This window comes from Asterias rubens, chromosome 16 (assembly GCF_902459465.1).
Source record: "Asterias rubens chromosome 16, eAstRub1.3, whole genome shotgun sequence".
NCBI lineage: Eukaryota > Metazoa > Echinodermata > Asteroidea > Forcipulatida > Asteriidae > Asterias > Asterias rubens.
In genome coordinates this window covers 13,963,635-13,989,952 of record NC_047077.1, presented here as the reverse complement: position 1 = coordinate 13,989,952, position 26,318 = coordinate 13,963,635, and the positions used below count along the sequence as shown (strand labels likewise).

General features: G+C 39.3%; 1 protein-coding gene across 3 annotated transcripts in view; it reads right to left on the bottom strand.

The window, feature by feature from the left end:
• LOC117300715 (serine/arginine repetitive matrix protein 2-like) overlaps positions 1 to 26,318 on the bottom strand; it is a 31,915-nt gene that overhangs the window by 5,471 nt on the left and 126 nt on the right. The window contains exons 2-4 of one of the 3 annotated variants that reach the window (XM_033784470.1): positions 23,355 to 23,569; positions 1,632 to 3,297; positions 652 to 1,005 (exon numbers count right to left, since the gene is read on the bottom strand). In XM_033784470.1, the coding sequence (XP_033640361.1) occupies positions 652 to 1,005; positions 1,632 to 3,297; positions 23,355 to 23,416 (2,082 nt within the window). In that variant the 5' untranslated portion in view covers positions 23,417 to 23,569. Of the gene's footprint in view, positions 1 to 651; positions 1,006 to 1,631; positions 3,298 to 9,484; positions 9,589 to 9,649; positions 9,840 to 23,354; positions 23,570 to 26,318 lie in introns of those variants that run through there. The other 2 variants (XM_033784471.1, XM_033784472.1) reach the window with 2 other exon arrangements.

Sequence of the window (26,318 nt, the reverse complement as noted above, 5' to 3'; positions counted from 1 at the left end):
CATGTTGGGTGGGTGTCATGGCCAAGCGGTTGAAGAGCATCAAATTCAAGTTCTGGTGGTTAAGTCAGCAGAGTGCAATTTTTGAATCCCGCCCATGACACTTGTGTCCTTGAGCAAGACACTTTACTAAAATTGCTTTTCTCTTCTTCTCTGCTGCTTCATTAATTGAAGATTACCACACTGCGGCTGGGCGCACGCGTGGAACCATGAGACCGCAAGCCAAATCAGGTGCAAAATATACATGGTGCAAGTAAAAAAAAAAAAACTGGCCAGCAAGATTACTGACTAGATGAGACCCTCAGTGCTTTCTTGAATGCATCTAGAGAGGGTGAGAGGGCAGGGTATAAATGGGTACCTGCTAGGGTAGAGCCTCACAGCAGCCAGGGCTGTATACTCCCACAGGAGAGAAAGATTACAGGAATGTTATTGGCCCACTAGGGCACTCATGTAGAGTACATCAATTGATACATTATTGTAAAATGCAATATATGAGAACGAGTTATTAGTATTACAATTAGTTATCAGTACGGATGTGAAATTGCAATTAATGACGTAATAAATCAGCCACCGTCTTACAGTGAAAACTAACAAAAGACTCTGCTATGGTCAAAACATCATCTATTGTTTTGCAAAATACGAATCTGTACAAACCTTCTTATCTTTTTCCTTGCCGTCTCTCTTCACCTTCTTCCTGTCTTTCTTACTCTCATCCCCTCTATCGTCCAGATCCTTCTCCTTATCAAACAAGTCGTGGGTCCACGTCCTGCTGCTGTTGTCACTCTTCCCGAAGCCTGTCGTCATTGTTCGTCCAACACCGCCTCGCTGGTATCTCCCGACGCCTCCTCGCGTCACTCCTCGCTTGAATCCCGGGATGAAGTTCTTGCCAAGGTAGCCCCGGCCACGCCCACGGACGACTCCCCGCGTCGAGTTTGGGAATTTTGTCGCTTTCTTGCCTTTGTCGCGGTTGTCTCTGTCCCGGGAATTGGAGCGATCTTCCCTGTCATGCTGATTGGGAAACAAACATTCAGAGTTACAAATATTTCACCTGCACCCCCTAAAAAAGGAAAACAAGACGATGAATATTCCTACACATGACAGCTAAAACTTTAACCAGTGATTTATAATAACTACGGGCCTGCAATTACACCACGGCCAAGGAGGCATGGCCTCTGTTGCCCTGGTCTTGGCTTTGGTCCCACTTCAAAAGTTCCACAAAGATGTTACAATTTTCCAATGGAAGGAAGTGCCCCTTGCACAATAAAATGGCCCTGCCCTCACAAATTTTGGTAATGCTAATTAGTATAATTAAAAAATCATGTTGCAACGGGTCCTGAAACTTTGTGAAAATGTTTATAGCATCAAGGAAAACAATACTTCAAAACAATTTGAATACTTATTCACTTTGTAAAAACGCTCAAGGTATAAAATGCAGAAATTCATTGGAGTGAGTAAGGATCCCACCAAATCACTTAAGAGATGTTTTTAAATGCCATACCCTCTTTTTAAAGCTTCAGATTTACAAATTTAAGAGGTGTGCATATTAACAGTAACAATCTCTTATAACAGTAACAATGTCGCATCATGCAAGTCTATTGTAATTTAGGAACAAAAGATTGTTTTAATTCACTTACAAAGAAGTAGTTCTTCTGTTTGCTTCTCCAATCAGTCGTCTTCCCACCGTCATCGGAGAAAGAGTTGTTTCTTGATCCTTTTGGCACGTCACCGAGCCTCTCAAGAACAGGTCTGCGATCCCTCGATCTCATCGAGTCAGAGCGGTCATAGGACTTTGACCTGCTTCGCTGGTACGAGGAATTCTTGTAGTGCGGCAGCGGAGACAGGGAGCGGTTGTTGCTCCTTCGCAGGGATCTGGATCTGGACCTTGATTTGGAGATACTCCTCATCGGAAGATGTTGCTGCTCAATCTGCTTGCGGCGAGTCTCAAGGTCATGCCGGAGGTCGTGGTGACCCTTGAAGTCGTGCAGATCATCCGGAGGATACTGATAGGAGATGGAGTCATCAAAATTATTCAGCTGAGGCGACGGATTAGGCGGTGACGGACCACGGACGAACGTCGCCTGTCTGTAGTCTGCCAGATGCTGTACATCCTTGACCGACTGGAACTGCTCGTTGGGCTGGACCTGGTAGGTCAACGGTTGACTCGGATACTGGCCGCTGCCGACCATGTCCTGGTTTCCTCTCAAGGGAAACTGCTGGTGGTTTGGAGTGATGTACGGCATCCTCTGAGGTTCAAAGTTCAGAGGAGCAGAGTCTCGCCGGTCGATGAACTCCCTGGCCTGCGCTTGTGGCGTAAGGGTGCCGCTAGGTAGAGTGCCGGTAAAGTGCACGTCCTGCCTGTACACGACTGGCTCTTTCTTCTCTTGAACTGCTACGAATCTCTTTTCAGGGGCAACCTCGGTCTCCTCGGGGACACAACGCCCCTTCAACTCGGGCCGGTCAAATATTTCTTTCAATCCTTCATCTTTGCGGCGGGGAATCTTTACAGAGTAGGGATCAAATATCGGTCGAATGATGGGTGGTGGGTTCATCTTTACTTTTTGAGGCTCAGCAGGGCCGTAGGATTCTTGGTTTGGGTATAACGGTTTTGACATCGGTTCTTCCTTGATCTTCATCGTTTTACGACTGTACGGCGAGCTACTCCGCTGTGGAGATTTGGTAAAGTGCAGATCTTCCGGGGACACGGCTTCGTATTTTGTCTTTTCCTTTTCCCTGAAACTTTCTTTGCCGTAGCCTTTCTCCCTGGGAGGGGATTGAGGTCCATAAAACTGTCCTGGCATCTGGGCTCTTTTATCAAAGTCATTTCTGTACATGTTATTATCTGCTGGAGGAAGCCTGGATTCATTTGGCTGTCTCAGCCTGTTGTCTTGATGTGTCTGCTGCCCGGCAGCTGCTAATTGATAACCTCCTCGGACGTCCACCTGGTTTTTAGGAGGTAGGAACGGTTGCGCATCCTGTTTGTAGTTGACTTTTTCATTCTTAACCCTAACGTCGCCAAGTGGGGATTTGTAGCTGTCATTCCTCCTGGACATCGACGGGGACCTCGACCTCGCCTTGCTCGTCCCGCCATACCTACGACTTCTTGGCGAGAAGGATCTGGAACGTCGCTTCTGCTGCTTGTTGTAGCCCCGTCCTTTGCGGTCCTTCCTCACAGGCGATCGGGATCGCGAACGAGAGCGCCCTCTGGCGCCCTTTTTGTTCTGCGGTTGGTATTTGGAACGTCCTCTCTGTGGAGATCTAGACCTGGATCTGGATCTTGAACTGGAGCTACTGGTGTAAGATCTGTGCATCAAGGAAATTATAAACTGGTTTAAAGCATCTGTACATAACTTAAAGCATCTGTACATAACTAAAGAGAGGCTCTAAGGTCAACCTTGCACTCAGTTCCTTACAGTTAATACAAAATTATGAGATATCACCCGAACTGCCACTTTGAGGTGAGGACTACACTGAACTGATTTAGGCTATTGACCATATCAACTGCCACCAGGAGCACATAACCACCTACCCCTGTGGCTGAAACAGGGTTCCCCCTTCAAAGCCCGGGTATCATCGCTAAGAGCCTGGCTGGTACAGTATAAAGCACTACCTTCCATACTTTTTTCATGCCAAGAGCACAAGTGTCCTGACCGGGGCTCAAACCCAAACCCTGCTGCTGACAGCATTGCCCGCTCGGCCACGACATGCAACAGATGGAGTCCTTACGTATAAATTGGGTACAAAAATACAAGCCTCTAACCTCATGTTACAATGTTGCAAAATGCCACATACCTATGGTTTGCGAAAACAAAATCCAACACGCGGCTGCCCTGAACGGATACGGTATTCATATCCGTATCTGTACACTTGCGTAACCTCTCTATTATAACTTGTCCACTTGGTCGATTGTTAAATGGAATCTTTCTTATAGTCTGCCAGACAGTGTCACAGATCACTTGTAAATGTACATTGTGTACCATCATACATTGTGAACAGTCACTGCCTAAAGCTGGCTTTGAACTTCACTCGCCAGGGGGCACAGCCATGTTCCTCTGTTTTGTAGGGGGCACTTTTTTGGGGGGGAAAATGTAATTTTGTATTGGAACCTAACAAAGGTATCAAAGGTAAAATTTCTGTGGGTGCCGTGTTTTTTTTTTTTAGGCCTGCTAAAGGTATTACTGAATATTGCATACTTGTTCAAGCAAGTTTAGCTGTATGAAATCAAAATAGACATTATCATCATGCAACCATGACGTTTGTCCTGGGATTAAGCTGGGATATGATTATAAGAAATTGAGTTCAGAAGCGTTTTTCCCCAGGTTTGTATGTTCTAATATTTGTATCTGTACCCTGACACCATTCCAATCCGAGACTTTGGGACGCTAGGTGGCAGCAGAGTTACCAGGTAAATTTCCATTGTTTACGTAGTTCTGAGTATGCGCACATTACGTGGAACAATGGATTTTACCTGGTTAGTCTGCTGCCACCAAACGTCCCAAAAGTCTCCCATATTCAAAAGTACACATATTGAAAGGACAGGATTGGGAGTCAACACAACATTTTAATATGTTTCCTTAATATTCTCTTTAATTGATTTAATTTCAAAACCTTTTCACATCACAATACCAACCAAATTACTCTATTTTATTAGATATCACAAGCAGTACTAATAATCAGTGTCTATAAAAAAAACATGCTAATATTGATCACATATAGAAAATACTTGTACACAAGAGGGAGTCATATAGCTTGAATGCTTGAACTATAGATTGCTGATAGAATGTCATAAAATTACTGTAAGTATTTGTATATTCCAAAATAAGTGTTGATAGAAAAAAACATTGTGAGAAACGGCTCACTCTGAAGTCACAGAGTTTTGGGAAGAAAAAAAATACTAAAGTATATGGATTGAAATCGAGACCTCAGCTTAGGTCTCGAATTTGTGGCATCTGAAAGCACACAACTTGTGCAACAAGGGTGTTTTTTCTTCCATTATTCTCTCGCAACTTCAACGACCAACTGAGTTCAAATTTTCACAGGTTTGTTATTTTATGCATTTACATTGAGATACACCAAGTGAGAAGACTGGTCTTTGACAATTACCAAAGGTGTCCATCAGTGCCTTTAATCACATGACACAGACCAAAAATACACTTCATGTCGATTCTCACGTGTTAAGCTTTTGTAATGCCCACAGTTTGACCTCAACTTTAGCGATGACTGGCAACCAGCACCAGTTAGCTTTTCATGGTCAGTCAGCTTTTGCATTTGTCCATAATTTGTATTAAATTTGAATGGTTTTCAAAACTGAACAAGACAGCCAGACCACATGGAGTGAATTTTGACTTGGTCCCTCAGGTGTCATAACTGGCATGGCAGAACGCTGATGTCTATATATACTCAAAAAAATAGTTAAAGGAACATTACAGAATTGGTTTTGCTAACAAAACAGTTGTTGGCAGTGTAAGCACTTTATGTAATCCACCATATACATAAACTGACAAACCTGTAGAAGTTTGAGATCGATCGGCCATCCGGGTCACGAGAAAATAGTGAAAAACCGATTACACATTTTGCATGACATTGACGCAAACAAAAAGATTAATAAAACGCTCACTGAGCGATTAATTCCAAACGCAAAGTTAAGTTATTTATTTCTCATCAAGTATGGCATTTCAGAAATATTTCAAGGGATGTTTTCTTCTATCATCATCATTAGACCGTATAAGTTTGATGTAAATCTGTGATCTTCACGATTTTCTTTTCTTACCAATTCTGTAACGTTCCTTTAATGGCCTTACGGTTCCACGCTAGCAGAAGAGTCTTTCTCAAAGACACTTTTACCCCTTCAAGAAAGACTCTGCTATTATGATGGCAACGCCGTATAGCTATTTTTTCCACTTTTACTTTAGGTCCTTTTGGTTGGTAAAGCTATTTGGAACAGCTAATTCTATTTTCCAAACAACATCAATCTAGGTTGCTCTCTTTTTTTTTTTAAGAATATGAAATTAATGCCGTCATCTGTTAGCTCTTTTATTGATTGATAGACAATATTTCTTTTTTTTTTTTTAAGTAACCAAATTTGGTTCGATGGGGTTCTTTTCAGCGCTTATGAACTGCTATGTGTCAGTATTAAGCCCTTCGAGGAATTTTATTCATATTGCACTATATAAATACTTTTTTTATTATTATTATAATGACTCAGATTAAACTAGGATTAAATGATAAAGTTAGTGTCAATTAGCCACTGTGTTGCCAGACAGTCTAGCTCCTTTACAGACTGCTGCCAGTGGAATTGTGAAATCTACAGTCACTGGTGATGCAGACCTGCCAACATTTGCATCTTGCAATCAGGGAGATTTTTGAACAACAACTAGGGAAATATTAAGAACTACATTCCAAAACTTGCCAACAAGTTGTAATAGTTTTTATTTTATTTTACTTTTTTTTTTTTTACAAAGTGCCCCTTTTTATTTGTCTTGTGATGGTTTGTATTTTGAGTAGGGACCTATAACTTAGCCCTGCTTTGCTGCATTCTACTCATACATAACTTCTTGAAATGATACAAAGAAGTTTCTAAAGGAGTTGATGACAACTTGAAGACTTTCTTCTTGATCTTGGAGGTAATCCATTGCAAGTTAGGCTGTACTAAAAATACCCATAATGTCCGCAATCGGCTGTGAGCTTTGACTTAATTCAGCTCAAACAAGACGGTCAGAGAAAAGATATCAAACTGAATAGACACTACCCAATGTTTCCAGGTAAAATGTAGTATCTCAACCAAAACCGTGTATTTTTATTTCTTCTAAACATTTTCCTGATATTTTTTTCCTGAAAATGACTGGGCAAAAAAAATATTCAACACCACTAGCACCATTTGGGCGTACAACGTTTAATACATTCGTTTGATTCATGAATGGTGGTCTCTGAAAAGGTTAAATTCCATGACGAATACTTCATGTGGCGATCTCGTGTATTTTTATTTCTTTTAAACATTTTCCTGATATTTTTTTCCTGAAAATGACTGGGCCAAAAAAATATTCAACACCACTAGCAACATTTGGGCGTACAACGTTCAATACATTCGTTTGATTCATGAATGGTGGTCTCTGAAAAGGTTAAATTCCATGACGAATACTTCATGTGGCGATCTCGTGTATTTTTATTTCTTTTAAACATTTTCCTGATATTTTTTTCCTGAAAATGACTGGGCAAAAAAAAATATTCAACACCACTAGCAACATTTGGGCGTACAATGTTCAATACATTCGTTTGATTCATGAATGGTGGTCTCTGAAAAGGTTCAATTCCAATGACGAATACTTCTTGTGGCGATCTCAACTCGACCTGAAAAGAAACCAAACACATTGATTACAATGACTCATTTTTGTGACGCCCTTACCCTTTTGTTTCTTTGTTCCTTTCTCAAGAAATCTTTAAACGGACATCCGTGTATGTTTGGGTAAACAATAATATTACAATGGGAGTTCTCGTGCTGGTACTGAACTCCTCAAAGGATTTGGGGACTTTTTGTTAACACAAAACACAATGTCCACAGATTTACATTAAACTTAACACCGTTTCCAGGCAATGATAGTAGAAAGCATACCTTAAAATATTAGTTGCTGAGGGGTCGGTAGTTTTTGAGAAATGAGTAAAACAATGTCATGAAAATATGTTTCTACATTCTAAAATAATTTTCGCTTTCATGATCACCGGGACGATTTTTTTTTTTTTTTTTAAGCAACATTGTTTTAACTCATTTCTCAAAAACTACAGCACCTAAGCAAGTAATATTTTCAGGCAAGCTTTCTATCATCATTATCTTCAAACTGTGTAAGTTTAATGTAAAACTGTGGACATTGTGGGATTTCTTTTCCTACAAAAAGTACCCATACCCTTTAAAGCATGTTAAGAGCTACTCTCAAAATAGGGTAGGCCTACATGTTCGTCATCTGTTACACAAAAACCTTTTCTTTCTCTCTTTTTCTAACTCAGGGCGAGTTTTTTCTTAACAAAAGCGACAAATTGAAAATAAAAAAACTTTCAAAGATTCAAGGATAGATAGTCTCAACATGGTCTCGTGGAGTTATTATAACTCCATGGGTGGTGGATTATGGAGATGAACAAACTGTTCTACCTTTCAGACTTTCCATGGGTGAATGGGTGCGTGTCATTTCAATGCCACTATTTGCTTCCCAAGTGAAAAATCATGGTATTTCTAAAAAAGATATTAGTGTGAGAGAAAAACATAACAATAGTGTGATAAATAAAATTCACCCAAAATTTTTTTTTTTTTATCAGTTTGTTCATTATGTGGTTTAGGCAAGATTATACATGTATAAACATTTATTCATAAATACAGTTTCGCTATTCCTATTGGTGGAGAGCTCACCACATGTGGGGGTGTTTAAACAGTTGATAATAACTGGTTGTTTTCGGATACATTTACATGCATACTACATTGTACGCGCACGTATGCATATCTGAAAACCGTCTCAGTCACAAAAATGCAACGCACGTACTTATCTCAAGGACGTCAGGAACACGGACAAGTTTGACAGAGTTTCTCACATTATTACGCCTTCAAACCGAAAAGGAATTTATGAATAGGAATAAAAGAGTAGTGACTCATTCTTAAACTGCCGTTTAAAACCTTGCAGGGTCGTGGCTGTGCGATAAAGGCCTGGCCACGACCCAGCCGGTTTTAAACTGCAGTTTAAGAACTGGTTGCAACCTTTTTATTCCTTTATTTAACAGAAATAAACAGCAGTAATTTACAAAAACAAAAGTACGAAAAAAAAAAATTCTTTCTACTTTCTAATTTACGCATTATATTAGGATAACATAAAAGCCTAAAATATCATATCAATATTATGTACCTTTAATTTGTATAAATTGATAATTGTACTCACGTGTTCATTCTTCCTCAATCAGCGGATCTTTCTTACGTCAGCGTTTCTTTCATAGTTGAAGAAATCTCACCGAACACCACATTCAAGTTCAACAAGAAATGTGGGACCTCCCACATCCCAAGCCTTGATTGGTGACGCTTATTTTGTTATCGTAGTCGCCGATATCGCAACATGAATTACTGGAGAAGTGATATCTGTATCTGTATCACACAAACATCTTGATTCGAGCAAGATTCATAGACTTGCCCCAGTCTCTCCACGTCAGCATCAAAAACAGTCGCTGTTGCCCCGTCTACCGACGACTAAAACAAAAAACCTTTGCCAATCAAGACTAGCGCAAGATTCCTTCGACCACTTGGTTTGATCATACATGTAGTTTGATCAGTGTGCTAATTGCTTTTACATACAGTCAAGTGAGAGTAAAAAGTCTTCCTCCACGGTAAGACTACATGTACTAGCACACACTTCTGCAACCTAACGGAGGCAACCTAAAACTTGACAAACTTTTTGAACAAAAAGCCAATGAATAAGTAGAATCATCTGTGATAGTCAATAGAGCCCTGGAACTACTGTACCTGTGTAGCCTCATCACACCTCCTCTTCCATACCTACACTGTAGGCAAGTTTCCTCGAGAAAGTGTGCAGGTAAGGCATGTTCCTGTTTGAACTCCCAACATCATTCAGAAAAAAAGAAGAAGAAAAGAAAAAAAACAAGTGCCCAAAATTGTTGGTCAACTTACATCCAAAACCCCATGGCTTCACCAAGTTGTGTAATTTTGCCCAGACAGGAAAATTCAATATTTAACACTGCCAGTCACCAGGTTGCTTATATGCATATAGGCAGGACAGAGTCTGAAGCCAGTAGACCACAGAGGCTGACAAAGCTGTTGTATTTGTCACTTGGCGTGCAAGCATGGTTGCCCGTCAACACATTTGTTTTTCATTGTCAGAGTGCACTGTACTTTACCTTTAGATTCACTCATCAAGACGCACTCATATTTTATGATATGTGTTACATAACACTGCCTTTGATATTGTCAGTTTGCAAAGTTTACAGAAGGTTGTGGGGCAGGTTTATTCTATTATATTAAGTGATAGATGGCCATTTCGTGAGAATACATCACCTGTGCGGTTGAGAGACTTCAGACGTGTTTTATGTTTTTTGTCTAGGTTTCCCTTGAAGGGCTTTAAATATTATTTCTAACAAAGAAGAGTATTTTTTATGCCAGACGTATTCAGTTGGGACTGCCATTGTTAAAACTTAAATAGGATAACATTTTCTTGCCATTTCTTTGTGGTTAAAGGCAGTGGACACTATTGGTAATTATTCAAAATAATTATTAGCACAAAACCTTACTTGGTAACAATTACTAAGGGGAGATCAATCATAAGGAGACCATTTTTTTTCTTAAGCCTACTAACTCTTGGTCTGAACCTGCATCAACAACCTTCTCTAAACAAACAGCTGATGCAATAATTATTTTGTATCGAAAAAAATATCACCTTTCAATACAAAAAAAATATCAATGGTGTTGACTTTATAAAGAGGTGATCAACCGTGGTCAAGTACAGCAGCACTCGGGCAAAGCGAGACCTTGTTGATGGGCAACCATGCTTTGCCAAGCAACAAACAAATACATCGGCTGTTTGAGTATGCACAACTCATTATTCACTCTCCATACAAACACATGGGCTTCACAAATTATTCAAACGGCCGTTGACTTAACAACGATGGAAGAGGCTACGAAGTTTCAGATTTTACGGTGAAAATCTGTCGAAAACTGGTTGTAATCTTTTTTTTTTTTAAAGGCTATCAAAGTTTATGGTGAGTTGTGGATTATTTGCGACAAGAAAAGTGATATTAGAATTAGTCCCTCAGTTTGGTACCAGCAAGTGTTGCTAGCTCATACCCCACATGTAGACTAACTTGTTTATTGTTAATATTTCCACACCTAGGGGGTATTCTAGTCTGAAATTTCTGCTTGAATTACCTGACAAAGGCATACCTCATCAGGCATGCTGTACCCCCACTTGCCTTTTGACTTAGATTTTATAATAGAGTGTTCACGGCACTGAGAAGCCCTGTTCACACTGAATCTCTCATCCCTGGTGAATACAGCCGAGGGGAGGCCTCTGGAGTTTTGTTTACACCATGGTTACCCCGGAACACTTTCACACGGTCCCAGTCTACAACTTGTAGGAACTTAATCCACAGGGTTCCTGGGGTGGATTTCACAAAGAGTTAGGACTAGTCTTATCTCGAGTTAGGACGAGTTACTCGTCCTAAATTAGGACTAGCTGTACATTTTTGATATCTCTTAGGACTAGTCCTAAGTTAGGACTAGCCCTAACTCTTTGTGAAATCGACCCCAGGTTCCAGTTGCATGCTTTGGGTTGTACCGCTCACCCCTACAGAGCAGGGCTGGCTTTTGCCCCCATGGTATGCTTATTTGCCGGGGTAGATCAGGGGTAAAGTGATTCAAGTGTGAAAGGACAGGCCATTATTCCCCGGGTTTCCCCCGGGAATAGAGAAGTGTGAAAAGGGCTATAAAGGCTAACGAGTACCAAACAAAATGACATTTTACACCATTTTAACATGAGGCTACATACTAGAAAAAGAGTAAATAGAATGTTGTGAAAAGAGCACAAAATGCTTTTAAAAAGCCAAACAAAAAGACATTTTACACCATTTTATCGCGGGCATAGATATTATTTTCCCCTCAACTTTAGAGAGGACTCTATCTAATGGAAAATAAGGAATTAGAGTACTGTGAAAAGAGAAAAAATGCTTAAAACAAAGCCGAACATAATCACATTTTACACCATATTACCGCGAGGCTACATATTGCTTTTTCCCCCACTTTCAAGAGGACTCTATCAATTGGAAAAAGAGCGGGAAAAAAAAAGAGAAAAAAAAGGTTGGAGCCTCTCTTTAAACATGCCAGGACATGTTCTAGAGACCTTCGTTTTGTTACACTCCTTAGTTTTGACTGAAAAAATGTAAAGTTAATCCTTTTTATTTTTTGTTTCTCAGTATTTAATTGACGGGCAAAAATTAATAACTGATCCACAATACATTTGTGAGTATGTAGTGTGGGGTACAAATGTATTTTTGACTTGTACACTATCAATCAGCTTTTCTTTGACTTATCTAATTTTTGATGCAATGTACACTGTATTCATTTATAAGCAACTTGTACTATAAAATGGAAATCAAGCCATTTTCTTTTTTTGCCTTTTGGGGGAAACACTGTACAGTATGAAAGATGAGCAGCAATGTTTTAGAGATGTGTTCATTTATAGGAAAATCAGCTCAAAGCCATTGGTGTTTTTTTTAAATATTTATTTTTAGAAGTCACATTTTAAAATCAAAACAGTGCAATATGATCATCGATGGTTTAGAGAAATCTTCATTCCAACCATCTACGTACATGTTCAAATCAAAATTTTGTGTTAACTGTACATATAAAAGGGTTTCAATAATAGCGGGACACTTAAAACACAGTGGCCCCTTTTAATTCAGTGACATCAATAACATTGTGTCAGCTGCGAAGCAATTTAATTACGATAGGAAGCTAACAACCAAAATGAAGAGAAGACATCAGGAGGGAAGTTTCAGTTTTTAGATGTGGAAGGAAAACCCACATTTTTTCCCGAAGGAAAACCCACACAGTCAGGTAGGGATTTTAACCAGAGGGTCCCATGGTTTGAAGGCAAGGGAAACCCCTAGGAAACAACAAGGCCAACCCAACCAAAAACAGGAAGAAAATACAAACTCATAATATCTTTCCATTATCAATTTTCAGAAGAAAGATATGACAAGATACATGAAGACCTAGTCCATCGGATAGTTAAAAAAATAATAATAACATGGGCATCTGTCAGGCCAGATGCTTGATAAGGACATTGCCTCTGTTGCCTCTGTTCCCTCTACAGGTACCAAGGAGAAAAATGCCTTGGTGCCCAGCCGTCAATTTCACAAAGCTAACTAAAGACTAATCTTAGGACTTAGGACGAGTCCCAAACCTGCACTGTAGCATGCAGACCTTAAGATTAATCCTAGACTCGTCCTAACTCGAGATAAGACGAGTCCTAACTCTTTGTGAAATCGACGTCTGGCCCCTTTCAAGAATGAAACAACAGACTGACCTTTTTTTTGTGTCGACTTACTCCACTGCAAATTTTTAACATTATAATAAAAAACAAGAAAAAAAACCACAGCAAGTTTTGATCTACAAAAAAGCAAAAAAAAAACAAAAAAACACTACTTGAGTTTTTGGATAAAATCTCTTGGGAACAAATACCGTACCTTTGTGTTAATAGCAGCTGCAATCTCAAATTTGCTCTCAGACGATCCACTTACTGTATTTATCTCTCAAACAAGAGATTTTTTTTCCTTTCCCGCTTTTTTTTCCTCTTTTTTCCATCCTCTTTTCACCACTCATTTCCAGACCATTCTTCTTTGGGAGTCCAAATCATCGGTGCATTTTGTTTTCCTGTGGTGGCATTTTTAATCAGTATACCGCACCCAAATATGGCTCACGTTTGGTTTCCAAAATTATTTGTATTCTCATTCCTGCAGACTCGGCATGGCTGGTCATTTTCTTGCCTCTCAATGATGTTTTTCGTTGTATCGTTCTGATTTAGCTCTCAGCACCCAAATATGGCTTCCGTTTGGTTTCCAAAATGATTTGTGTTCTCATTCCTGCAGACTCGGCATGGCTGGTCATTTTCTTGCCTCTCTATAATGTTTTATTGTGGTGTCGTCCTTATTCAACTCACAACACCCAAAGGTGGCTCCTGTTCGTTTTCCACAACTATTTGGGTTCTTGTTCTTGAAGGCTCAGCATGGCTGGTCATTGTCTTGCCTCTCAATTACTTTTTCCTTTCTTGTTGTGTTGTCCTTATTACAGCACCCACAGATGATTCCTGTTCGGTTTCCACAACCATTTTGGGTTCTCGTTCCTGCAGGCTCGAGGTGACTGGTCATTGTCTTCCTAATCAATGGCTATCTGTTGTTTTCTTAAATGAACTCATCTCACAGATCTCATTTATTTGTTCAATACTCAATCCCTCATTTTTCTTGTGCTCTTTCCCTTACATGGAGATCATGGCCTCCGTTGCCCTGGTCTTGGCCTTGGTGCCCGTAAACTTTGAGATTTTCCAATAGAAGTGCCTTTTGCAAAAATTGGGATTGCCTTGCACTCGGTTTTCATTGCTGAGCGATACTGTTGGAACATAGTTTGCACCCCATGCATTTTGTTCTTTTTATGGTTTCCAACCACACGTATGTAGATGTGGCGTTTCAGTCAGAGCTGAACACAGTCTTGGTCTTTTGCACTTCTGTGAACTCAGACAGGTCTCCAGCATCACTCAAGTTTCATTTGAGAGCGACACTGTTGAAACATAATTTGCACACGATGCAGGTTTTCTTCTTAAGGTGTCCCACCACACAGGCTACAAATGTTGTGTTGTAAGTCCGAGCTGAACAGTCTTTGGCACTGTCGTTGAACTCAGCAAGGTCTGGAGCATCACACTCCTGGAGCATCACACTCTACACATCCAACACAGTGCACAGAGAACAACTGTGCAATGCTTGGTTCAATGTACTGTACTTCTGTCGCGTCTGTTTCCTCTCAATCTTTAATAGGTAACTGTAGTTGTTGTTGCCTAAGAAGTCCTCCTTATATTTTCATCTTCATTTTCCTTTTCTTTGGAACATTGCAAAATATCATGATGTTTAACAGCCCTCATCCACGTTATAAAATCCTGGCTCTCTCTCTCTCTCACATTTCTGCAGACTGAGGGCACATTTCAAAGCTGTCGAAGAGATGAAGCCTTTAGCGGACAACTGTCAGGAATTCATCCCATCTTCTCATCTTCAATGTTGTTTTCATTGCGCCTGTGTCACATTTCTGCAGACTGAGGGCATATTTCAAAGCTGTCAAAGAGATGAAGCCTTTAGTGGACAACTATTACTTAGGAATTCATCCTATTTTTTCATCTTCATGTTATGTTTCTTTGCAATCTGGTAGGCATGATGTTTTCCCTCTTGTACCTTTATCACTCTGGTTTCTCTCTCAAATTTGTGGGCAGCTGGGGGCAGATTTCAAAGGGCAAATCCAGCCTTTTGTGGACAACTGTCAGATTAGGAGTTCCTCTTTCCGTCTTCATTTGAGGTTTCTTTGGAAATCTGGCAGCCATGTGCTTTCCCTCATATCAGCCAGAGACAGATTCCAAAACATGTTAAGCTGACAAGCAGGTGAAGCCTTTAGCATGTTCTCTTTTAAAGCAAATGTTAGCCAAAACAAATGTTACTATCTTTTTATGAAAATATTAGTTTTGAGAAGAATTCCTGCAATGCTGGCTACCTGTCTTTCACCGGGCTCGGTTTCACAAAGAGCTAAGATTGCTCCTTAACCCCACCCTCACCCTAAACTTAACCCCTTAACCCAAACTTGTGACTTAAAGCCATTGGACCCTTTCGGTAAACAGTGTTGTCCAAGGCCCACACTTTGTGTACCACAACTTCTATATCAAATAACAAACCTGTGAAATTTTAGGCTCAATCGGTCATCGGAGTCGGGAGAAAACAACGGAAAAACCCACCCTTGTTTCCGCGCGTTTCGCTGTGTCATGACATGTGTTTCAGGTTTGTTATTTTATGCATATGTTGAGATACACCAACTGTGAAGGCTAGTCTTTGACAATTACCAAAAGTGTCCACTGCCTTTAAAAGTTTCCTAGCCCAACCCTAAAATTTCTGGCCTTGCAGTCCAGTGCAAAATTAGAGCCATGCCGGGTGTTTCCCGTTTGTTGCATTGTTCCTATTGTATGGTGAACTGGTTAAGCAAGCCTTGGCACACATGTACTACATGTACTAGGCATTCAACCCTGCTAATTGCAACACCAAACCTATTCTTTGAAGATTTCTGGGGCATGGATTGCACAGACAACGCACAGACAGGTCAAGGCTATGCAGAACCCTGTTAATTGAAGCAAAGTGTAACCATGGAGGTAGATGGTGTAACAGAGTGTGGGAGTTAAAGCCTTTGGACCCTTTCGGTAAAAAGTATTGTCCAAGGCCCACACTTCGTGTATCACAACTTCTATATCAAATAACAAACCTGTGAAAATTTGGGCTCAATTGGTCATCGGAGTCGGGAGAAAATAACGGGAAAACCTACCGTTATATCCGCACGTTTCTCTGTGTCATGACATGTAAATCCGTAATTCCAGATATCGAGAATTTATACTGTTATACTGTTTTCTCAAAAAGTAAAGCATTTCATGAAATGATATTTAAAGAGAAGCCTTTCACCACTACCTTCTGTAAACCCTGTAAGTTATTTGTAAATCTGTGAACGTTTATTTTTTTTTTTTTTCTGTACCGAAAGGGTCCAATGGCTTTAAGTTGACTGTGAGTTGCAACAAAATACTATTATACTTGGTTTGCAATGAAACCATGGTGTAATGTAGGGCCTGTCTACGTGGGTACTATATTCTCTTAATAACTATTTATCACATTTTTATTTTTTTGGGGGGCAGGGATGGGGGCTTATGTTTGTATCTATCTTCAGGCTTGTATGCTTCGTTTTTTAAAGATGCAAGGGCACCATATTTTGCGATTGTAAAATCTAGAGAGCTCGAGGTACACTACAATTTCCGATGTTTTAGGTTTTTAACTTTTTAACGTTGGCTGAATAATTCCAATTCTAATTCTAATTCTACATGTACTATCACAAAGTAGATTTTTTGGATTTCGGGAGACTTCTCTACCATTACCACAGAGCAGATTATCGGAATTAGGGAGACCAAATCAAATCCCAAAATACAATCACTTAATAACTATTTGTCACATTTTTATTTTTTGGGGGGCAGAGGTTGATGGTATAAAACATTTTGAGAATAGACTCCCTCTTAAGTGCCATAGTTTTCGAGAAAGAAGTAATTTTCCTCGAATTTGATTTCGAGACCTCAGATTTAGAACTTGAGGTCTCGAAATCAACCATCTAACCGCACACAACAATTCATGTGACAAGGGTGTTTTTTCTTTCATTATTATCTCGCAACTTCGATGACCGATTGAGCTCAAATTTTCACAGGTTTGTTATTGTATGCATATGTTGAGATAAACCAACTGTGATTGGTAGTCTTTGACATTTACCAATAGTGTCCACTGCCTTTAAAACCAATGGGAGACTTTCTAACGCTAGGTGGCAGCAGACTTACCGAGTAAATTTCCATAGTTCCGAGAACAATGAATTTACCCAGTAAGTCTGCTGCCACCTATCGTCCCAGAAAGTCTCCTATTGAACTGTTCCCAAAACCAAAGTGTATACTTTGCCTTTAACGCAAGGCAACAAACTTGTACGCTATAACAGATGGAGTTCGAATAGGCGCAAGATGTGCCCAGTCATTGCAAATATCAATTTGGTGCGAATTCCAACTCATCTAAGGTGAATCTTAGCCCTTTATGAAATCAAGCCCAGGTCAAGCTGAAATTGTAATGTGTTCTACACCAGTGGGTCGAAAGTTTGTTTGATCCAGATTTTTGTGTGATAAAAAAATATCTAACGGCGACTACGCTAACAAAACGAGCATTGCCAATCAATAACTGCTACTGTAGAGCTTGTACTGGAATGGATTTTAGGATGAGAAAGTTTAGGCTGCAGTTTGATGCTTCTTGCAAGGAGTGCCTTTTCTACTTCTTCTGACGACTGTCAAATGATGTTCAACGCCAGAGAAGCAATGTGCCATATAAACACTTTCTTGGAAGCCATGTCCTTTTTTCTTCTTTTGACGACTGTCAAATGATGTTGATGTCCGTATATCATTGTAGTTTTGTGCAATGTGCTATTCACACATCTTGCAAATCGTGCCTTTTCTATTTCTTCTGAAAACTGTCAAAATGATCGTTCATATCCAGAGGAAAAAATGTGCCATGGATGCACATTCTTGGAAAGATATGTTTTTGTCTTCTTTTTGATGACAGTCAAATGTTGATGATGTCTACACATTGTTAATACAACAGTCATACAAACATTCTTGAAAGGCGTGCGTCAATTTCTATTTCTTCTGACGACTGTCAAATGACATTCATGTTCTTGCAAGCCGTTCCTTTTCGATTTCTTCTGATGACTGTAAAATGGCATTTATGCTATTGAAAGGTGTCAATTTCTTCTTACGATTGTCAAATGACACTCATGTTCTTGCCAAGCGTTCTTTTCGGCTTTCTTTTGATGACTGTCAAATGACATTCACTTTCTTGAATGGCGTCCTTTCCTATTTCTTCTTACGAACTGTCAAATGACATTATGTTATTGAATGGCGTCCTTTTCTTTTTTCTTTCTTAGAATGTCAAATGGCATTCATGTTCTTGAATGGCGTCCTTTTCTACCTGTACATGTAGATGGTCAAATGGCATTCGTGTTCATGCAAGGCATGTTTTTCTTCTTCTTGTGACGACTGTCAAATGAAATTCATGTACTTGAATGGCGTCCATTTCTACTTCTTCTGATGACTGTCAAATCACATTCATGTTCTTGAATGGCGTCCTTTTCTTTTTTCTTTCTTAGAATGTCAAATGGCATTCCTATTCTTGAATGGAGTCCTTTTCTACCTGTACATGTAGATGGTCAAATGGCATTCGTGTTCATGCAAGGCATGTTTTTCTTCTTCTTGTGACGACTGTCAAATGAAATTCATGTACTTGAAAGGCGCCTTTTTTGTTGTTCTTCATCTTTGATGACAAACGCACTCTCTTACAAGGTGTGTCTTGTTTTGAACTACTTTATTTGCCCAGTGCATACTTTGCCCCTTGGCTTTACACCTCCTAAGACCGCCCACTGAAATCTTAAAGATTCCTCTTTCAGACTGGTCTGTTGCCGTGACCTCAGATGCAGTAGAACGAATCTGTCTTGTGTTTCACTTCCTTCCATGAGACCATTTTGCTTCCAAGATCTAGACCCCCCGTCTGTAAGATCCATTGCGACAGTCTTCTGCCAGCGTGGGATGAGGGATATTTCTTTTGATGAGGGGTGGTTGGAGTTGGAGGGGTAGGGGATGGTACACTGTTAAATGGTAATAGGGTGTGAGTTTCATCAATAAAAGCGACAATTAATCCTGTGATGTTGTGCAAAGACGCATACATGTAGGATCAGGGTAACATTGAGTGATGTACATGTACCCCCCAAGGGGCACATCATCTGAAAGGCCCACCGTCGGTCGTTTCCAATGCCAATATTAGAAAACTATACATATAGGTAAATATTGATTTGTTTTCATTCCTGTGTGATGTGCCTTAGGACAAAGGAGTGATCAATATCTCTGCCTGGACCACCATTGTTGCTTACAATCGATCGCCACTGTTTAAAATTATTTTTTGAGTTGTATCAATTTCATCCTAATAATATTGGAAGATAAAAACAGATCACCTCCAAAGAACAGGAATCTCTTGACTACGGTTAAAAAAAAAAAACAATTTTGCTACACTCTGTGATTTATATGTTGATGATCATCAGACGGCAGTCAATGTCCACAGCTTTAATGTGTCATCCACACTTGCTCAGAATGCAAAGCGTGCAGCTTCATAAATTACTTTAATTGCCCAGTGCATATTTTGCGTATCAGCATTACAGGACTTTTTGTGGGAAAAAAACTAAGTTTAAAGGGAAGGTACACTCTCAAATGCTCGTTACCAAGTCAGTTTTTAAGTTAATATTTGTTTTGAGTAAATACCAAACGTGTACCTTCCCTTTAAGTAAGGTGTGCGGTAACACCATGTAAGAATTTGTTTCTTTGTAGCGGTGGCTCTGAGAAGAGCCGTTTGCTTTATGATTCTCTGACCACAGCTGAGCTCTTACGATACTGTCTCATCAGGGGGCAAAAATGGCGTGCTATGCCTCGAGTGCCATTTGCTCCCTCTCCGGCTTACAGTCGTGATGATTCTTGGGGAAAAAAGTAGGAATATATTTTACAGTATACAAGTGTAGACCTACACCTTATTAATAAAAAAATTCCCAAGGGCAACTAAAAAAAACAGACTACACGTAGGTACATGTATGCTTGGGTGTACAAACATCATAGTCCCAACTAAAGCGTGCAACAACTGTACAAAGTTTACCATGATTGCAACTCTTTGGATTAATTATTCTGAAGCTACATGCACCCTATTTCATCCCCACCCCCCCCCCCCCCCCGCCCCCCAATTCCCAAAACCTGATCACATATTACATTTTCCAAGTCTGCCTCCTTTCACTTTCACGATCATTCAAACCCGTCTCCATTCTACTTTCTCTCAGGCCTTGTTTCTCAACTTGAATGTCAAGGTTACTACATGTAATTCCTGCAAAACCACAACCTATTGTTATGAACCAAAAACCCAATTTGTATACACTTTTGGCTTTCATGGTTACAGATGATGCGTGTAACCGAATTGATTACGTCTGCCGGTGTGCAAACAAAAGTTTACGACAGTGTAGGCCCTACTCATTCCGTTTTCTAAAGAGTTTCATTGTGTGAAGACCCACAAAAACATTGGGGGATCTTTATAAATCTTTGTTTGAGAGTGTCAAATAAGTTCCCACAGTTTTAAGAGTTCTGACCCATAACTGTGACCCCTCTGCAAAAGAACACCTCAATCACGCTATGCCATTTCAAAAAATGGGCTCCTTAATGTTGGAAGGGTTGGGAATCTTTTTCTCCAAAAATCCAATTGTTTCGTAAGTTCTTTTTTCCCCATCCTGGATGTTTCAAAATGTTAAATGAGGAAGGTTGATTTTGATTAACAAAATTATAAAAAACCATTGTGTTTTTCTGGGTTTGGTCTGATCGCTTCCGTTTGATGGTTTAACAAAAATGCTAATTGCATTGGTCTTCCAGTCAACCCCCCACGATAAGTTTAGTATTATCTTAAAGCTTAAAGGGTCTGGGTACTTTTTGTAATGACACAAAACACAATGTCAACAGATTAACCCCAACATGTCTAAACTCACACAATTGGAAAATAATGATGGTAGAAAGCTTCCCTGAAAATTGTACTTGCTGAGGTGTCGTAGTTTCCGAGAAATGAGTAAAACAAGTCATGAAAATTATTTTAGTATGCAAAACGTATTTTCGTGACATTGTTTTTACTCATTTCTCAAAAGCTATACAGCACCTCAGCTAGTAATAACTAAAGGCAGTGGACACTATTGGTAATTGTCAAAGACTAGCCTCCACAGTTGGTGTATCTCAACATAAGCATACAATAACAAACCTGTGAAAATTTGAGCTCAATTGGTCGTCCAAGTTGCGAGATGATAATGAAAGAAAAAACATCCTTGTCACACGAAGTTGTGTGCGTTTAGATGGTTGATTTCGAGACCTAAAGTTCTAAATTTGAGGTCTCGAAATCAAAATCGTGAAAAATTACTTCTTTCTCAAAAAACTATTGCACTGCAGAGGGAGCCGTTTCTCACAATGTTTTAAACCATCAACCTCTCCCCATTACTCGTCACCAAGAAAGGTTTTATGCTAATAATTATTTTGAGTAATTACCAATAGTGTCCACTGCCTTTAAAGGTAAGCTTTCTACTGTCACTATCTTCAAACAGTGTTCATTGTAAGTTTAATGTAAATCTGTGGACATTACAAAAAGTACCCAAAGCACAATGTCCACAGATTTACATTTAACTCACACAGTTTGAAGACAGTTAGGGTAAATGTAGGTGCTGTAGTTTTTGAGCAATTAGTAAAACAAGTCACAAAAATAATTTTTTGTCTCAAGAGACAAAACTATTTTAGCATGAATTAAACGTATTTTCGTAACATTGTTTTACTAATTTCTCAAAAACTACTCAGCAATATATTATCAGCAATAATATTTTGAGGTATGTACATGTTTATGTAAGCTTGCTACTATCATTATCATCCTTAAAGACTAACCCTATCTATATTTAGACATAATGTTAAAAAAGGTTAAGGGTCAAATGCAATTTAGCAGTTAATTGTTGGACCATAAACAAACAGCCCTTGTTACTAAGGACGTAAACATATCCTGTCACATGCTCCAAACAGAGCTCACGGATTGGTAAATACGCCTAAGGTCTAATTTCATTGGGACACGCACGTAAAGCATTTTGAGTGCAGGCCATGGCATGCCAAAGTTTTGTTAAATCTTCTGTATTACCTCTGAGATTGGTCACAGATTTGATACTTTCCGACAGAAAACTCTAACAATGTGCAAAAACAGCCGGCTCTTTTTAGAGTCTGTCAAACGAAAAAAACCCAGAACATACCGCAGTGAATCAAAATGATGATTTGAAAGGACAGGCTGTAAAGAAAACATGACACAAAACCTGTAAATATCTGAATGTCTGGATCGAGTCACTTTGAAAAGGAAATTAGGGACTTAAATATTCAAAGGACCGTTTTTAATCTCGAGATTGCAAAAGGCTACAGAGCCCAAACACACCCGAAACTAAAGCTTAGAATGTTTTGCAACATATGGGCCGCTTTTGCAGAGCAGGTCACAATAAGCTGCTGTGCATAATTTGCATTATAAACAGCACATTCACATAACTATCAACTTTTTCCAAATTTGCTTTTTTCTTTGACAAGAATTTTTTTTTTTTTTAAAGCACACCTGTCCATCCACATTGCATTCTTTCTTTATACACATTTTCTATATTTTCATTATATAATGTACCACTGTGCACTCCCCGTACTCCAAAAAGACCAAGATAAATCCAGCCTATCAGTGTCATTTTAGCCATTTCGCAAGGCCTTAGTGGCTCAGACAGCTGCATACATGTACATGTGCTCTACGAGTAAATGGAACTGAAGACTACATAACAAAAATGTGCGAGTGGGGAAGCCACGCGGGACGCGGACCAATTCCAACGTGCCAGGGAATTCAAATCTTTTTCTTTATATCTTCATTTATATAAGGTAGCAAAATGCCAAACCAAATATCTGGATGGGCTCAGAATACATCCTTTCAGCACTACACAAATGATGAATGTTTGTATCCATTTTGTTTTTTACCAACCCTATACACTGCCGATTTGTGTTAGCACTGTATACTCAGTACCTACCCGAGTTCTGTGAAAAAAATCCCCTTGGCATATTACTCGAATGGGAATCAAACCCACAACCTTTGCAATTCTAGAGCAGTGTCATACCAAATAGACCACTGAGATTGCCCGGTGGCTAGAGGCAGTTTGAATCTGATATGTTTGTATCTTTATGAACAGTTCAACAGCAAACTGTGACATTTATGTTGGAAATGGCCTCATGGCTTTTTGCCACTCACGCATTCTGATTCTTCAGTGCTACACAGCTTTGTTTAATCACCAAAGGTCTCGACGAGAGACTAGTGTACTTCCACAACGTGTGTAAACCACACTTGTTGACCCCAGGTCACAGTTGACCACTGACTTAAAACCTTTGACCTTATCTTACCTCTGACGACGTCGTTTTGGAGGTGTCCTTGATCTAGAGTATCGTGCCATTATGGCAGGCATGCATCCGCTTCAGGAGCAGCTTCTTAAGAACCGTATCAATTTGCAGAACAAGCGCTGGCAAGACGATTGAGATCTTGGAGGAAAACCTGTGCCATCAAACAGGAGAAGGTTGTTGGCGAGCTAGCTGATCAACATCGGGACTTGATTCATAATCTAGTTTGGGAATGCCATAAAGATAAAACTGTAATAAGTCAACGGGAAACACAATTATGTTAATAAGCTGGGGGATCTAGTAAGTTTTTGTCCTTTTTCTTCAAATTGTTTCCTCAATGGTGTTTTGAGTGATATGGTAGGATTCATTAGACATTGAGGATGAAGTTCGTGTTCCTGTAATTGGTGTCATGATTTTCAAAAGTGGTAAAAATTGAGCAAGTCTGCTGACTAGCTGTCGAAATTGTACATTTTTAACCATTTCACCCTGCCCCTGCACACATTGCGAAAGCTTCGTAACCCTCCGGCTACGCCATCGGCAGGAGGGTTATGTTATCGCAACTAGCATTTTATAAGCACTGTTAGTGGTGAACTGTCTCTTGCAACGTACAACCAAAACTTTAAAAATTTCAATACACCATGAAGTGTAGGCCTAAGTGTTATTGTTAAAAAATTGGATTGATGATTTGAAAAAAAAACATTCAGTTTTTGATGTGAACAATTTTCCTGTTATATATCCTACTGAAAACACATGACATCAGGATACTAGACTAGATTAGAGTGAACGTAGCAAGCTTCAGACTGAGTTGACTTCGGACCGAGTTGACTTTGGACCGAGTTGACCTCGGACCGAGTTGACTTCGGACCGAGTTGGCTTCGGACCGTGTTGGCTTCGGACCGAGTTGGCTTCGGACCGTGTTGGCTTCCGACCGAGTTGACCGGACTCCAGTCCAGTCAGTCGCGTTTACAAAATTACATTTTTGTGCGTTTAGTTAGCAGAATCATGTCATGGATAATCATATAAAAATAACTTTTACGAGTATTTACAAACAATGCTATTTTAAAACTCCCTATAGTCAATATTATCATGACATTTCTTTAAAGATGTTGTATCGTAGGAGGTCCTGTTTTCGAGGTGTCCCTAAAATCGTGGCAAATCTTTTACCTCTCTGTGCGCGATGTAAACAGTCCCTAGATAAAAATTGTGTGGTTTTATTTGCCAAGCAAAGAGTCTCCTCTCCCTTGACCAAAACTTAGAAACACGTAAGGCTCCACTGGATATTTGCACTTGTAAATGCAAAAAGTTTGGTATTTTAGGCATTTCTACAAGGTACAAAAATATGTCATAATGTTGAGGCCATATATAAAAATATTTGCCCACCGAAAAAGTTTCATCAAACACTATTTCAATTCACAAATCATGATGATCAAACCATGTGACTGAATATTTTGCTGAGCATTCTGGAAAGAAAATACAGAGGCTTAAAGAAGCCATGTGCCTTATATCATTTTCTAATATTTTTGGAGATTCTTTTTTTTAACCCTCCGATCAACATTAGTATTAATATTAAAATTTAAACGATCAGCTTGTTGATTCAATTATCACTGTTTATTTATACGCTTTATTCTAAATTTGTAGAGAAAAAAAAGGGGGGGAAAATAAATAAAAATCAGATTTGAAAGCCAATGATTATTCACACTTTTTTTTAATTATTTATTTTTGTAATTTTTTGCAAATTACCATGGTAATTTTAAAATTTCATTAAAAAATATTTTAAGAATAAAATAAAACGAAGACAACTGCTGGGTATAGAGTAATACACAGAGTCTCAAAGAACACTTGTAGTCACTGTAGATGTTTCTTCCATGTATGGCTTTACCGGGAAACTATGCTTTCTTGTTTGCCGTGAAAACAGGAAAAACTCAAAACAAATGGGGCCAGTTGAAGTCATCGAAGATCGATGTGTAGTGTGAACATTTCAATGTCCATCAAGTTTTATATAACACCCAAGCAGATCCTTGCCATTTGATTGGAGGATTGTCCGTCACGTGATAGCAAATAAAAGTACCATTGCACTCTGAGTCACTCACCGTGCTTTTTCGTTCCATCCGAAAAGTACCATTGCACATTGCACGCTGGCAGCGTGCAATGGTACTTTTCGGATGGAACGAAAAAGCTGAGTAAAAACATCACTGCGTGCGCGTGTCTTTGGTAACGCAGCAGGTGTTACTGCAAGAAGGCATAGTAAAATTACTAGCATTCGGCTTCTACAGTTGAAATTGTTTGTTTTGAAAGTTGTATCTTTCAATCAAAATGACAAAGATCTACTTGGATGTTATATAAAACAAATAATGAATGTTTTTCATTCGTGCAATGGTGCGAATATGTTCATTCGTTGAAAGCTGGAATGTTCCATTCAACTCGGCTCCGCCTCGTTGAATAGTATACACATAATGAATGTTTATGAGTGCAATGGTGCAAATATGTTCATGAGTTGAAAGATGGAATGTTCTATTCAACGAGGCGGAGCCGAGTTGAATGGAACATTCCAGCTTTCAACGAATATTGTTTTATTGTTTTATCTAAGTCGACTTGGCGAGATAAGTTATGTCGGTAAGTTGGCTTAGTACTCTCAGTAAGTTGACTTGGCAAGACAAATTATGTCAGCAAGTCGACCTTTTGTTTTATCTAAGTCGACTTGGTGAGATAAACTATGTTGCTAATAGTCGACTGATTGTTTTGAATAAGTCGACTTAGCTAGATAAAATATGTCGGTAAGTTAACTTATACCACGAAATAAGTCGTCTTGATGAGATAAATTTTGTCAGTATCTCAATAAGTGGGATGGCACTCATGGAGCTCCGTATGTTTGCATACTTCATCCATGTTCATATTATATTAACAAACGAAGGTAATTAGGGCATCGGTTGATGTAAGGCATCATTATTTTTTTCCCAATTCTAAGAAAAA